Source organism: Coregonus clupeaformis, unplaced genomic scaffold, assembly GCF_020615455.1.
Source record: "Coregonus clupeaformis isolate EN_2021a unplaced genomic scaffold, ASM2061545v1 scaf0335, whole genome shotgun sequence".
In the NCBI taxonomy this organism is placed as follows: domain Eukaryota; kingdom Metazoa; phylum Chordata; class Actinopteri; order Salmoniformes; family Salmonidae; genus Coregonus; species Coregonus clupeaformis.
The window spans coordinates 81906-97929 of NW_025533790.1; the positions used below are offsets into that span (position 1 = coordinate 81906).

General features: G+C 46.0%; 1 protein-coding gene across 1 annotated transcript in view; it reads left to right on the forward strand.

The window, feature by feature from the left end:
- Positions 1 to 15495, forward strand: part of LOC121544676 (calmin) — a 37725-nt gene extending 22230 nt beyond the window's left edge. The window contains exons 5-13 of the mRNA XM_041854735.2: positions 3988 to 4080; positions 4529 to 4722; positions 4951 to 5144; positions 5440 to 5522; positions 5761 to 8349; positions 9871 to 10037; positions 10652 to 10742; positions 10887 to 10945; positions 15294 to 15495. Coding sequence (XP_041710669.1) covers positions 3988 to 4080; positions 4529 to 4722; positions 4951 to 5144; positions 5440 to 5522; positions 5761 to 8349; positions 9871 to 10037; positions 10652 to 10742; positions 10887 to 10945; positions 15294 to 15435 — 3612 coding nt within the window. The 3' untranslated portion in view covers positions 15436 to 15495. The remainder of the gene's footprint in view (positions 1 to 3987; positions 4081 to 4528; positions 4723 to 4950; positions 5145 to 5439; positions 5523 to 5760; positions 8350 to 9870; positions 10038 to 10651; positions 10743 to 10886; positions 10946 to 15293) is intronic.
- The last annotated feature ends 529 nt before the right edge of the window (positions 15496 to 16024 follow it).

Below are 16024 nucleotides of genomic sequence, written 5' to 3' on the forward strand. Positions count from 1 at the left end.
GGTCTTTCAGCATGACAATTATCCCAAACACATCGCCCGGGCAACGAAGGAGTGGCTTCGTAAGAAGCATTTCAAGGTCCTGGAGTGGCCTAGCCAGTCTCCAGATCTCAACCCCATAGAAAATCTTTGGAGGGAGTTGAAAGTCCGTGTTGCCCAGCGACAGCCCCAAAACATCACTGCATGGAGGAGATCTGCATGGAGGAATGGGCCAAAATACCAGCAACAGTGTGTGAAAACCTTGTGAAGACTTACAGAAAACGTTTGACCTGTGTCATTGCCAACAAAGGGTATATAACAAAGTATTGAGAAACTTTTGTTATTGACCAAATACTTATTTTCCACCATAATTTGCAAATAAATTCATTAAAAATCCTACAATGTGATTTTCTGGATTTCTGGACGTGTACTTATGATAAAAATTACAGGCCTCTCTCATCTTTTTAAGTGGGAGAACTTGCACAATTGGTGGCTGACTAAATACTTTTTTCCCCACTGTAGATTGCAAAATAGTTGGGAAGAGATTTTTGACGTATCGATCCCATGGTATAGTGTTTATGAACTGATACGCAAAACGATACCGGATTCAAAACTTAGAATCTTTCAATTTAAATTATTATATACAATTCTTGCTACCAATAGAATGTTATTTATATGGGGAATACAATCTTCCCAGCTCTGCAGATTTTGCTGCGAAGAGACAGAATCATTAGATCATTTGTTTTTGTACTGTCCATTTGTAGCTTGTTTTTGGACACAGGTCCAGGAATGGCTAAAGGATTGCAATATTTACCTGGAGCTAACCCTGCAGATAGCACTACTGGGTGATCTGAAAAGTCATAGTCAATCGATCAATAACATAATAATACTATTAGCAAAAATGTTTATTTTCAATTCACAATCTGTAGAAACAATGAGAATAGAAAGGTTCAGAACTTTTGTAAGACATCACAGAACAGTTGAAATATATATGGCAAATAGAAATCCTATATGGATGGTGTTAAAAGATAGATGGGAGGTGTTGAATGGAATTGAAGGATGGGACTAATAACAGCTTTTGTGAAGGAGCACAGTTAGAAAGATATGGCATATGGAGGCAAGCCGGATGGACATCATGGAAATGATCGGAGAGGTTGAGAGTAGAGTAGTTCAGGAGAAAGAACAAACAAAATATAATTACTGTAAAATTGACTGTGTCCATAAAATGTAGATAGTGGGTATGGGCTGGAAGTGGAGGCCTAGGCGTTGTTGTTCACTAGTTTACTCCAAGTGGGGAAATGGTGGCGGGGTTGGAAAGTAATAAAGGGGAATATACAGTGGGGAGAACAAGTATTTGATACACTGCCAATTTTGCAGGTTTTCCTACTTACAAAGCATGTAGAGGTCTGTAATTTTTATCATAGGTACACTTCAACTGTGAGAGACGGAATCTAAAACAAAAATCCAGAAAATCACATTGTATGATTTTTAAGTAATTAATTTGCATTTTATTGCATGACATAAGTATTTGATACATCAGAAAAGCAGAACTTAATATTTGGTACAGAAACCTTTGTTTGTAATTACAGAGATCATATGTTTCCTGTAGGTCTTGACCAGTTTTGCACACACTGCATCAGGGATTTTGTCCCACTCCTCCATACAGACCTTCTCCAGATCCTTCAGGTTTCGGGGCTGTCGCTGGGCAATACGGACTTTCAGCTCCCTCCAAAGATTTTCTATTGGGTTCAGGTCTGGAGACTGGCTAGACCACTCCAGGACCTTGAGATGCTTCTTACGGAGCCACTCCTTAGTTGCCCTGGCTGTGTGTTTCGGGTCGTTGTCATGCTGGAAGACCCAGCCACGACACATCTGGAGCTCCTGAGTGGCGCAGTGGTCTAAGGCACTGCATCGCAGTGCTAACTGTGCCACTAGAGATCCTGGTTCGAATCCAGGCTCTGTCGCAGCCGGCCGCAACTGGGAGACTCATGGGCGGCGCACAATTGACCCAGCGTCGTCCAGGGTACGGGAGGGAATGGCCGGCAGGGATGTAGCTCAGTTGATAGAGCATGGCGTTTGCAACGCCAGGGTTGTGGTTTCGATTCCCACGGGGGGCCAGTATAAAAATATATATATATATATATGTATGTGTTCACTAACTGTAAGTCGCTCTGGATAAGAGCGTCTGCTAAATGACTAAAATGTAAATGTAATCTTCAATGCTCTTACTGAGGGAGATCTCGCGATACATGGCCCCATCCATCCACCCCTCAATACGGTGCAGTCGTCCTGTCCCCTTTGCAGAAAAGCATCCCCAAAGAATGATGTTTCCACCTCCATACTTCACGGTTGGGATGGTGTTCTTGGGGTTGTACTCATCCTTCTTCTTCCTCCAAACACGGCGAGTGGAGTTTAGACCAAAAAGCTCTATTTTTGTCTCATCAGACCACATGACCTTCGCCCATTCCTCCTCTGGATCATCCAGATGGTCATTGGCAAACTTCAGACGGGCCTGGACATGCGCTGGCTTGAGCAGGGGGACCTTGCATGCGCTGCAGGATTTTAATCCATGACGGCGTAGTGTGTTACTAATGGTTTTCTTTGAGACTGTGGTCCCAACTCTCTTCAGGTCATTGACCAGGTCCTGCCGTGTAGTTCTGGGCTGATCCCTCACCTCCCTCATGATCATTGATGCCCCACGAGGTGAGATCTTGCATGGAGCCCCAGACCGAGGTTGATTGACCGTCATCTTGAACTTCTTCCATTTTCTAATAATTGCGCCAACAGTTGTTGGCTTCTCACCAAGCTGCTTGCCTATTGTCCTGTAGCCCATCCCAGCCTTGTGCAGGTCTACAATTTTATCCCTGATGTCCTTACACAGCTCTCTGGTCTTGGCCATTGTGGAGAGGTTGGAGTCTGTTTGATTGAGTGTGTGGACAGGTGTCTTTTATACAGGTAACGAGTTCAAACAGGTGCAGTTAATACAGGTAATGAGTGGAGAACAGGAGGGCTTCTTAAAGAAAAACTAACAGGTCTGTGAGAGCTGGAATTCTTACTGGTTGGTAGGTGATCAAATACTTATGTCATGCAATAAAATGCAAATTAATTACTTAAAAATCATCAATCTGGATTTTTGTTTTAGATTCCGTCTCTCACAGTTGAAGTGTACCTAGATAAAAATTACAGACCTCTATATGCTTTGTAAGTAGGAAAACCTGCAAAATCGGCAGTGTATCAAATACTTGTTCTCCCCACTGTATATGTATATATATATATATATATATATATATATATATATATATATATATATATATATATATATATATATATATATATATATATATATATATATATATATATATATAAAACATGGGGGATTGGAAGTGATGCAGACAATTACATTGATGGAAGTTACAATCTATCTGCAATATTAAGCTGATCTACCCCTATTAAAAAAAAAAGAAAAAAAAAAAGACTGGATGTGTCTAATAAATATCTTGAAATTGTAAAAGAGGGTTCAGAAAAGCAGCTTAATACCCTTCAATGATATTGGTTTGAAATCTTGTTTAGCGTATTAGCCAGTCCCTCCAGAATTTCCCCGGGATTTTTTGTGATATTTGCGGGCAATAATGCTTGATATTGCTGCGGCAATTCTGACATTTTGCATGGCAATATGCAATGGTTTTGTCCAATTTGTTGCGAAAATGCGCTGACGAGTAAAAAGGTTTGGTGACGTGTGGCTTCATTGAACCATATTATGAGGTAAATGTGCAATGATTGGTTGACATTGCGAGCCCTCTCTTTGTACGGCGGTGATGGGTCAGTTTTATGCGCTAATATTGTGATGATTAGACTGTTTTATGCAGAAACAGTGCGTGATTGGTCACATTTGCAAGCCCTCACATAATATGCGGGAAAGCCCTTGCAGAAGGGACTGACTAGCACACCACAACTGTCTAAACATCCTGTTGATTGGTTGGATTGTTTACCTGGGTGTGTTTACCTGCGCAGGTGAAGCTGGTCAGTATTGACGCTGCAGATGTTGCCGATGGCAACTCTTCCATCGTTCTCGGACTTATCTGGAATATCATCCTGTTTTTCCAGGTAAAGTCTTTCTCTCTCTCTCTCTCTCTCTCTCTCTCTCTCTCTCTCTCTCTCTCTCTCTCCCTCCTCTCTCTCTTTCTCTCCTCTCTCTCTCTCTCTCTCTCTCTCTCTCTCTCTCTCTCTCTCTCTCTCTCTCTCTCTCTCTTTCTCTCTCTCTCTCTTTCTCTCTCTCTCTCTAGAAGATAGTCTCTCTCTCTTTCCTTCTCTGTCTCTTCTTACCTCTGTCTTTCCACTGCGCTCTCTCTCTCTCTCCCTCTCCCTCTCTATCCCCCCTCTCTCTCTCTCTCTCTAGAAGATACCTCTCTCTCTTTCCTTCTCTTTCTCTGTCTCTTCTTACCTCTGTCTTTCCACTGCGCTCTCTCTCTCTTTCTCTCTCTCTCTCTCTCTCTCTCTCTCTCTCTCTCGAAGATATTAAAATCATGAAATAAGGGCCTCCTCTGTCTCTCAGATCAAGGAGCTGACAGGGAACATTAAGAGCAAGTTCCCCTCATCCTCCAGCCTCTCCTCGCTCCCCACCAGCTCAGACTCTGACACCTCCCACTCCAGTACGCCCTCTGATGAGAGGCCGCGCTCCATCGCCATGAGGGATCATGGGAAGCCCATCAAGACGCTCCTGCAGTGGGTCCAGAGACGAACCAGGAAGTGAGTGGTGATTGGACAGCAATCATATATCAAATTCATAAGAGATGATCTCACAAATCGGATAGGTTATTTGATTAACCTGAAAGTCCAGTACAGGCAACAGCAAATACAGTACTATACATACACACAAGTTTGACTGCAATGCAGTTTTGCCAGACATCATGTTTAAGTGTTGTTGCTGACTTGCTGAGTCCTGTCTGTCTGTGTGTGTGTCCGTGCGTGTGTCAGGTACGGTGTGGTGGTGCAGGACTTTGGGAAGAGCTGGACCAGTGGGCTGGCCTTCCTGGCTGTCATTAAGTCTATAGACCCCAGCCTGGTGGACATGAGGAGAGCTCTGCTGAGGACAGCCAGGGAGAACCTAGAGGAGGCCTTCAGGACAGCCCACTACAGCCTGGGCATACCCAGACTACTGGAACCAGAGGGTCAATTATTCAATTCAATTCCAACTCAGTTCAATTAAATAAGACTTTATTCATTCCCACAAGGGGCAAATATGTTAGCCTGGTCCCAGATCAGTGTGTGCTGTATAGCCAACTCCTATGGCTGTTGTCATGCCAAACTGTTTGACATTACAGTGGCCATAGATAGCAGTTGACAAGACAGCACAAGCAGATCTGGAACCAGGCTACAATTATGCTGGACAAGCCGTGTCAATTAGAAGATTTTCGACTAGTCCGTTGTCCCTCTTTTATAATTCCCACTTTAAAATCTCCATAGATGTTACCATCAACCCTCCAGACGAGCAGTCCATCATGACCTATGTGTCCCAGTTCCTTGAGCACTTTCCTGGGATGGAGGAGGTGAGAGAGGCTGCATAGTGTGCATAGGGCTCTGGCCAAAAGTAATGCACTATATAGGGAGTAGGGTGCCATTTGGAACATATTCAGAGTCTGCATGACAACCATCTAATGATCAAAATATGATATGTAGTATAAACAAACCACAGATGACCTGATCTCTCTCTCTCTCGCTCCGCTCTCGCTCTCGCTCTCGCTCTCGCTCTCGCTCTCGCTCTCGCTCTCGCTCTCGCTCTCTCAGCCACAGGAAAATGTATCTGATGTGATACAGAGGAGTGTGTCGTCAGGCAGACTCAGCTGTCGCGTCAACGACTCCTCCCACGACCTGAGGAATGGCGTCCACCGGAGCCGGGACAGAGAGAGGCCCTACGTGGTCCGGAGAGACTGGGTCCAGCCCCCACCCAAAATCTTCATCTCCTCCGTCTCCGAGGAGCTCAAGTCTCCCACGTCCCCGCCCGCGGTGGAGCGTTCCTGGGTCAACGATGGCTCGTCGGTAGGGTCCACCCCCAGCCCTGTTTTCACTGTCTCCACCTCCAGCTCCCCGCAGCCCTCCTTCGTCGACTCGGTCATCGGCTCTGTGTCCTGCGACTCACCAATCAGTGACTCTGTCGTCGGTTCGCCAGACTCCTGCTGGGAGGGCCATCCAAATGAGGCGGTGACTCCAGACAGGTTTGTGGAGAGCCATAGCGACGGGTCGCTATGCGACAGCGGGGTATCCTGGGACATAAACATCCCTCCCTCCACCCCTCAGGGGATCACGCCCGACCTGGAGGAGCCGTTGCCGTTGGTTATGGGGCTGACGAGGAAACCCCAGGATGAGGAACAGGACATGATTCCGAAGCTGTTTATTGACGAGGGAAACTACTCTCTGAGCTCAGTGGAGAGCACACAGGACAGGTCCAGAACACACCCAGAGAGAGAGGAGAACTGGGGGAAGACAGAGGAGGAGGAGGGGGAGAAGAAAGAGGAGGAGGAGGAGGTGTATAGCTACATTCTGGACTTGAGTGAGGACAAGGCAGCCAAGCAGGAGCCTGATCAAAGAGAAGGAAAGAACAAAACAGAGAGCACAGAAAGTGACTCAGAACTAATGAACACAAGTACAGGTCAGAGTAACAGAGTCAACGAGGAGAAGGGGCGGCCATCTTTAGAGCTCTCTGACGAGCCTCAGGAAACTGACTCTGACCAGAAGAGTGAGAGTGTGTGTGGGGGTGAGAGTGTGTGTGAGGGTGAGAGTGTGTGTGAGGGTGAGGGAGGAGGAGCTGTGTGTTCTCCTCAACATGAGGAAATCAGCCAATCAAAGCAGGGCTCTGACATCACACAGCAGGAAGAGCCCAATCAGCAGGACAGTATCCCGGAGATGACAGACAGGACATCAGAATGTGCCAAGAATGAAACGGCGGAACCATCTACAGATTCCAGGAAGGCTGGAAACCCTGAGGAAGAGTTAGCTAAGGAACGTTCAGATAAAGCAGAGGGTCAAAGTGATGTGACTGACGGAGTAGAGACGGAATACAGACAGACTACTTCTCTGTCAGAGAGGGACAGAGATGGGGAGCGGTCCCTGGCGGGGTCAGAGGAAAGGCACAAGCAGGTCACAGAAGAGTCTGAAACACAAGAGAAGATAAAAGATGTTCCGAATGGCCACATAGAGTCACAGGAGAACACTACGACTCAGGTTAATGATGTCACAGAGTCGACGCATCCACAACCATATATGGAGATGGACCAGAGTCGGACCATCCTGGGGGGCCCCTCAGAACAATGTCTGGACCCAGTGGAGCAGAGCCATACTGGGCAAACTCCAGCCTGCACAGATGGTGGGCAGAGTTCCACATTCCTAACAGAGGCCGGTAAGGAAGGGAACCATAGCCCTGAGATAGAGGCGGAAGCTGGGGATGAAGACCCAGACCTGTGTGGGCCCCCTGGAGGTGGCTTGGTTGAGAGGACTGAAAAGTGTGAGAGGGCCTCTTGTGGTGGAGATGCTGAAGTGAATGTGGTAGCTCCTAAGGAGAAGGGAGGGGCAGAAAAGGAACATGACAGGGTGGATGCTACTGGGTCTGGGGCCAGAGACAACACAGAGACAGTAGTGGAGGTCCCCCATCAGGGCAAGCTAGTTTCCATTATACCCCTTGACATGGTGTACTACCCACACTATGACGTCCCCATCTCCCAGGTCATCGAGGCCTTTGTGGAGCCTAACCCTGGATCGGTCCTCACTGGGCTGGTTCCTCAGGCGGTACTGCCTAGCCAGGAGGAGAGAGACTCAGAGAAGGACACAGGGGATCATACTGATGGCGGTCATAGTGAGACAGAGGCCTCTGCTGTTGAAGAGACAGCGGACAAAATGGCCGACCCAGAACAGAGTGAAACCAAGCCTGTGAATGTGACCTATACAGACACTGAGAGGAGGGGTGCTTTGGAGTCTGAAAGTGAACCGATAGTCTTGTTCTATACAGACAGTGATGCTGACGAGAGTTCTAGATCTGCCCTTGAGGAGCCAATGACAGTGAGGGACACTCTGGAGCCCATGGATCTGTTCTACCCGGATACAGATGACTGTGGCCCTGTAGAGGAACCAGAGAACGACGTGGAGACATCGCCGTGGTCCTCCTCCTTCAGCAAGTCAGTAGAGACCTGGCCCTCAACCTTCAGTGTGGCAGCTCTAAAACCAGCACCGTCCTCAGAACCAGAACCACTGCCAGAGATACACACAAACTCACACACGCATAGCCAGACGGACTCACACACACACAGCGGTCCAGACTCACACACACATAACGAGCTGGATCAAGAGGAACTCCGAGAGGTGTCAACCACACAGGAGCAGGAGGTAATCCAGTGTTCATGGAAGGTGATGGACAGATATCTCTGTGTGTGTGTGTGTGTGTGTGTGTGTGTGTGCAGTGACTTCACCTTGTGTATGTACATAGTGATCCAAGCAACACCAGACAACATCAAAACGACGTGACATTTCACACATAAACACAAGGTCAGGTCACTGTCTACATGTAATTACAATCTGTCTCAGATGGCACCCTATTCCCTATATGGTGTACTACTTCCATCTGAGACGCAGACAGATTATGACCTATGGGGCCTGGTCAAAAGTAGTGCACTATAAAGGGAACAGGATGCCATTTGGGATGCACCCTGTGTCTGCATGTATTATCATTATTACCATGTCATCTTGTTTTTCTGGGTGTCTGATAATGTATGTAGTGTTTGTTCCTGTATGTTCTGACCCACATCTCAACCACCATGAATGATTGATAGGCCAGAGGAGCAGAGGAAGATAGATAGTGTATTTAGAGAGAGCTGCGACGTGAAAAACCCTCTGAATCTAGATCACATCATCTGCATACCAAGCTCATATATTTATCAGTCATTTTATAAGCTTGGGGCAGTGACCGTGAATCAATCATTAGAACATGATCAATGATTTAACGAGTTATAGAGTAGTTAGTTGTTAGAGAATTAGTGATATTTTTATGCTACTCTACATTTTACATTTACATTTACATCATTTAGCGACTTACAAATTGGTGCATTCAACTTATGATAGCCAGTGGGACAACCACTTTTTTTCTTTTTTTTTTATTGGGGGGGGTAGAAGGATTACTTTATACTATTCCAGGTATTCTTTAAAGAGGTAGGGCTTCAAGTGTCTCCGGAAGGTGGTCAGTGACTCCGCTGTCCTGGCGTCGTGGGGGAGCTTGTTCTACCATTGGGGTGCCAGAGCAGCAAATAGCTTTGACAGGGCTGAGCGGGAACTGTGCTTATGTAGAGGTAGGGGAGCTAGCAGGCCAGAGGTGGATGAACGTAGTGCCCTCGTTTGGGTGTAGGGTCTGATCAGAGCCTGAAGGTAAGGAGGTGCCGTTCCCCTCACAGCTCCGTAGGCAAGCACCATGGTCTTGTAGTAGATGCGAGCCTCAACTGGAAGCCAGTGGAGTGTGTGGAGGAGCGGGGTGACATGAGAGAACTTGGGAAGGTCGAACACCAGACGGGCTGCGGCGTTCTGGATATGTTGTAGGGGTTTAATGGCACAGGCAGGGAGCCCTGCCAACAGCGAGTTGCAGTAATCCAGACGGGAGATGACAAGTGCCTGGATTAGGACCTGTGCCGCTTTCTGTGTAAGGTAGGGTCGTACTCTGCAAATGTTGTAGAGCATGAACCTGCAGGATCGGGGTCACCGCTTTGATGTTAGCGGAGAACGACAAGGTGTTGTCCAGGGTCACGCCAAGGCTCTTTGCACTCTGGGAGGAGGACACAATATATTTATAAGGCTCTTTTATCGCTACCCAACACCATCCATCTTCACTCTCTAATCTCTCCCCTCTGACTGTGTTACCAGGACATTGAGGTGAGAGGGGGCTCTGGTGGATCAGACCCCCAGGAACGGCGCTCCATGCTGGGTGAGAAGACGGCAGGAGACGGGGGTGTGGTGGAGGTGGAGATGGAGATGGAGACCCACCGTGGGCCTGGCTCTGCTGCTGCCAGAGAAAGCAACGAGACCGTGAGGTAGGAGGCTATTCTTAGGTCCCTGGTTCGGCAGAGGCTTTTGTCCCAAATGGCACCGTATTCCCCCTTTATAGTGCACTACTTTTGACCAAGGCTCTGCACAAAAGTAGTGCGCTAAAATAGAAATACAATAGGTTTCATTTGGGACACAGCCTGAGAAACAGCACAGAACATTACTCTGGAGGAAAGAAATTACAGCAGTGAAGGACATGACTTCAGAACTGTCAGAGCAAATTGCCTTAAAAGTACTAAATGAAACATATTTTAAGGACTCTACTCTGGCTGGTCATAGAAATTAGTAGAGGTTCCAAGCAATTCAAATGAATTACATAATGTATGCTGATGATGACTGGTTCTGACATGTTTTATTATAATACTAAAGTTTTTTTTGCTTTAATTAGGGAAATGTACTGTATGTTACTGCATGTCATTGTGCAAACAATAGCTGTAGAAACATGATGTTGTCTTTGTTCTGAATGAGAGCGTTCATACATTTTTTATCTAGAAGAAACATAAACATAGCATAAACTCTCTTTCACGTTCTCTCTGTCTCTCTCTTTCAACTTTTCTATGTCTATTTTTCTCTCTCGCTCTCTTTCTCTCTTTCTGAACAGGAGGAAAGCTGACAGTGATGGAACCCTAGATGAACACTGTTCTATGTGTTCTATTCCTCTCCACCAGAGGAAGAGGAATGGCTCCAATGAGGTTTGTTGCAAAACATTTCAGATATTTTGTAAGGAAATAGAATTCTTACCTATATACATATTATACCATACGATGAAATACCTGTTATTTTATCATCATTACTCATGTGTTTTGGATTGTAATACTCAATCCTCTGTCCCGTAGAGGGACAATCAGAAAAGTGTGGCATCCAGCCGAACTCACTGTACCAAGTCTGACACCAGGTATGAATAAGTCAGTAGGTCTCTAGCCCAGAAGGGCTGGGTGTAGCATGGCTATATTTGCAGTTATAGGCTCTTGTCTGCAAAACAGCGGTTTGTGGCACGAACCGTTGCTCTCTTGCTCATTTGACACTGGGTTGGGTGGGGCTCGTCATCTAGTTCTTGTGTGAGTGTTGAGGTGAGGCGTCACAGGAGTCTGAGGGTGTTTTCACATATAGGCCTCTTTAAAATAACTGATCTCAGTCCTCTTTAAAGTGTACTCTGGGGTAAAAAGAAAGCTCAAGAACTCAGTTCTCTTTGTATTCACACTGCCCTTGCCTTTGAATGAGGACTCAACTCTTTTGCCAGTTCACTTCACCAATTTTGTGGTCCGAGTCCTCTTTGCATTCACATTGCTCTGTTTAGAAAGGAACCAAGATCTTTTTCCAACATTCACTCAATGCACTCTGGGTTTTTACCATGTGCAGGACAAGCAAATTCCATCAGACAGCTAGAAATACAATATATATATATATATATATATATATATATATATATATATATATATATATATATATATATATATATATATATATACAAAAGTATGTGGACACCCCTTCAAATTAGTGGATTCGGCTACACTCACTACCGAGTTCCAAACTGCCTCTGGAAGCAAGGTTAGCACAATAACTGTTTGTTGGGAGCTTCATGAAATGGGTTTCCATGGCAAAGCAGCCGCAAACAAGCCGAACATCACCATGCACAATGCCATGCGTCGGCTGGAGTGGTGTAAAGCTTGCCACCATTGGCCTCTGGAGCAGTGGAAACGCGTTCACTGGAGTGATGAATCAAGCTTCACCATCTGGCAGTCCGACGGACAAATCTGGGTTTGGCGGATGCCAGGAGAACACTACCTGCCCGAATGCATAGTGCCAACTGTAAAGTTTGGTGGATGAGGAATAATGAACTGGGGCTGTTATTCATGGTTCGGGCTAGGCCCCTTAGTTCCAGTGAAGGGGAATCTTAACGTTACATCATTCAATGACATTCTAGACAATTCTGTGCTTCCAACTTTGTGGCAAAAGTTTGGGGAAGGACCTTTCCTGTTTCAGCATGACAACGCCCCCGTGCACAAAGCGAGGTCCATACAGAAACAGTTTGTTGAGATCGGTGTGGAAGAACTTGACTGGCCTGCACAGAGCCCTCAACCCCATCGGACACCTTTGGGATGAATTGGAATGCCGACTGCGAGCCAGGCCTAATCGCCCAACATCAGTGCCCGACCTCCCTAATGCTCTTGTGGCTGAATGGAAGCAAGTCCCCACAGCAATGTTCCAACATCTAGTGGAAAGCCTTCCCTGAAGAGTGGAGGCTGTTATAGCAGCAAAGGGGGACCAAGTCCATATTATGGAATGAGATGTTCGACAAGCAGGTGTCCACATACTTTTGGTCATGTAGTGTACCTACTTACATTTTGGAAGCTGATAGATTGCGTTTAGTTAAAAGATTAGATAATAATTGTAATCAGAAGATACTATTAACATGTAAATATTATTGGTAACAGAATAAATAGTAGAAGAATAACTGCAGATGAAATAATGCTGTAATTGACAAGCTAGAATAGAATTTGTACCATATGTTGTGATTCTCATCAAATATGTTGTCTTCTCACACTATTCAAACCTCAATAAAATAAACAGCTTCTGAAGTGATCTTAGCCTATAGATCACATATTGCAAACAAATAATCTGAACTAAAGACTATCTTTGACAATCGCAATCAAAATAAAAAAAACAGCACACATTTTTTCTGTGAAGCTGCACATCATCTTTTCTCTTTTGTGGCACCAATGGCAGGGGAAACGGTGTTGCAGTAGTCTAGTGTGGGGGGTTATGTCAGGGGAAACAGTGTTTTAGTGGTCTAGTGTGAGGCGTTATGGCAGGGGAAACGGTGTTGCAGTAGTCTAGTGTGAGGTGTTATGGCAGGGGAAACGGTGTTGCAGTAGTCTAGTGTGAGGCGTTATGGCAGGGGAAACGGTGTTGCAGTAGTCTAGTGTGAGGCGTTATGGCAGGGGAAACGGTGTTGCAGTAGTCTAGTGTGAGGGGTTATGGCAGGGGAAACGGTGTTGCAGTAGTCTAGTGTGAGGGGTTATGGCAGGGGAAATGGTGTTGCAGTAGTCTAGCGTGAGGGGTTATGGCAGGGGAAACGGTGTTGCAGTAGTCTAGTGTGAGGGGTTATGGCAGGGGAAACGGTGTTGCAGTAGTCTAGTGTGAGGCGTTATGGCAGGGGAAACGGTGTTGCAGTAGTCTAGCGTGAGGCGTTATGGCAGGGGAAACGGTGTTGCAGTAGTCTAGTGTGAGGCGTTATGGCAGGGGAAACGGTGTTGCAGTAGTCTAGTGTGAGGCGTTATGGCAGGGGAAACGGTGTTGCAGTAGTCTAGTGTGAGGCGTTATGGCAGGGGAAACGGTGTTGCAGTAGTCTAGTGTGAGGTGTTATGGCAGGGGAAACGGTGTTGCAGTAGTCTAGTGTGAGGTGTTATGGCAGGAGAAACGGTGTTGCAGTAGTCTAGTGTGAGGCGTTATGGCAGGGGAAACGGTGTTGCAGTAGTCTAGTGTGAGGCGTTATGGCAGGGTTATGGTGTTGCAGTAGTCTAGTGTGAGGCGTTATGGCAGGGGAAACGGTGTTGCAGTAGTCTAGTGTGAGGGGTTATGGCAGGGGAAACGGTGTTGCAGTAGTCTAGTGTGAGGCGTTATGGCAGGGGAAACGGTGTTGCAGTAGTCTAGCGTGAGGCGTTATGGCAGGGGAAACGGTGTTGCAGTAGTCTAGCGTGAGGCGTTATGGCAGGGGAAACGGTGTTGCAGTAGTCTAGTGTGAGGTGTTATGGCAGGGGAAACGGTGTTGCAGTAGTCTAGTGTGAGGCGTTATGGCAGGGGAAACGGTGTTACAATAGTGTAGTGTGAGGCGTTACGGCAGGGGAAACGGTGTTGCAGTAGTCTAGTGTGAGGTGTTATGGCAGGGGAAACGGTGTTGCAGTAGTCTAGTGTGAGGCGTTATGGCAGGGGAAACGGTGTTGCAGTAGTCTAGTGTGAGGCGTTATGGCAGGGGAAACGGTGTTGCAGTAGTCTAGTGTGAGGCGTTATGTCAGGGGAAACGGTGTTGCAGTAGTCTAGTGTGAGGCGTTATGGCAGGGGAAACGGTGTTGCAGTAGTCTAGTGTGAGGGGTTATGGCAGGGGAAACGGTGTTGCAGTAGTCTAGTGTGAGGGTTAATGGCAGGGGAAACGGTGTTGCAGTAGTCTAGTGTGAGGCGTTATGGCAGGGTTATGGTGTTGCAGTAGTCTAGTGTGAGGCGTTATGGCAGGGGAAACGGTGTTGCAGTAGTCTAGTGTGAGGCGTTATGGCAGGGGAAACGGTGTTGCAGTAGTCTAGTGTGTGGTGTGGGAATATTGACAAGGGAACCTGGGGAGCTTTATGTTCACATTGCCCCAAAAAAGGGAACCGGACCACGGAATTCAAGCGAACCGAACAGAACACCTCTCGAAGGTCTCAGTTGGTTTAGCTTCAGGGGCTCTTTTGAGGTTTCTGAGTTCCTTTGGAGTGTTCACACTGCACAAGAAATTAAGGGAACCACACTGAGTTCACAAAAATTGTCTGAAAGGGACCAAGTGTGAAAACACCTTGATATTCGACAGATATCATCCCTCCTGTTGTAATAGTGTGAAACTTTTACATAATTAAATAATCTACAGTCCTCTGGGGAGGGAGATGCCAGACAGATAGAGTGTGTCCCAAATGGCACCCTATTCCTTTTGTAGTGCTCTACTTTTGAGCAGGGCTCTGGTAAAGAATTGTGCACTGCATAGGGAATAGGGTGCCATTTGGGATGCAGCTATAGATGTATTTGGTGCTCAGGAACAAAGGTGTTGTGTTAGTAGTTATTAGGAGGACCCAGGAGTTTTTCCTGAATATGTGACCTGACTATAGAAACCATCAGGTCCTAGTTATAGATATGTAGTTTATAACTAGGGCCCCTAGTTTTTCCTAGTCATGTCAAAACATCCGGACAAATGTATAGTATTAATATCAGACAGCTGGATAACATGAACAACACTTCAAGTCAACTGTTACAGACAGCTGTTCTACAGGCTGGATCAATTAAAGCCATCCTGGGCTTTTGTTTTGGTATCATTAAAGAAGCAGAACAGCTTTTTATATTCTAAATCCTTTTTATTTAACCTCTGACCCCTTTTACTACCCTGAATAGTAGCTCTGCTGTTTATGTTGACATTATCTCTTTATCTCTAAAGTCTGTTGAGTTCTGTTGACCTTCTGCTAAACCCTGTTCTGTGTGTGTGTGTGTGTGTGTGTGTATAGCTGGAGGGAGATGTGGATTCCTACGTCATTGACAGAGTACTACGTTCTCCTGCTGCTGTGGCTTGTCCTCTACTGCCTGTTGGTGCTGCCACAGATCCACTACAGAGACCTGCCACGCCTACTGCTCAACCTGGACGAATGAACACACACACTGCCATACGCATACTGATACACACGTCATGTACGTGTCACACACACGACACATACACATGCACATACACATACACACACACACACACACACACACACACTCATTCTCACAGGCATGCACGCATGCACGCATGCACACACACACACACACACACACACACTTTGCTATCTTCTCCAGTCAACATTGTCCCTCATTCACATTGGCCCTTACCCTTTTCCTTTCAACACATTTCATATCGACAGCAAATGAAGGCTTTTTGTTATTCCAGAATAAGGTTTTTAAAGATTCTGCTCTTTGGCTTTTAATGTGACTTGAATTGATATGCTTACATAAAGACAAAACTATAACTTTGTATTTTTTTCTGAGTTTGTTGATGTACAAAGAGATTAGCATTGTAAGAGTCTGTAGGATTGTACAGAGCACATCATTTTAAATGTTTTGTTTTCTGCAAAGAGTTTATGAATACAGTTTATGAAGCTTTGCAGTGTGCCCATTTACGTAAATGACAATTTGGTGAGTGGAAAAACTTGTATGTTTCAGATTCATCCCATGATGTCCTTTTTGAATTTACACACCGTGA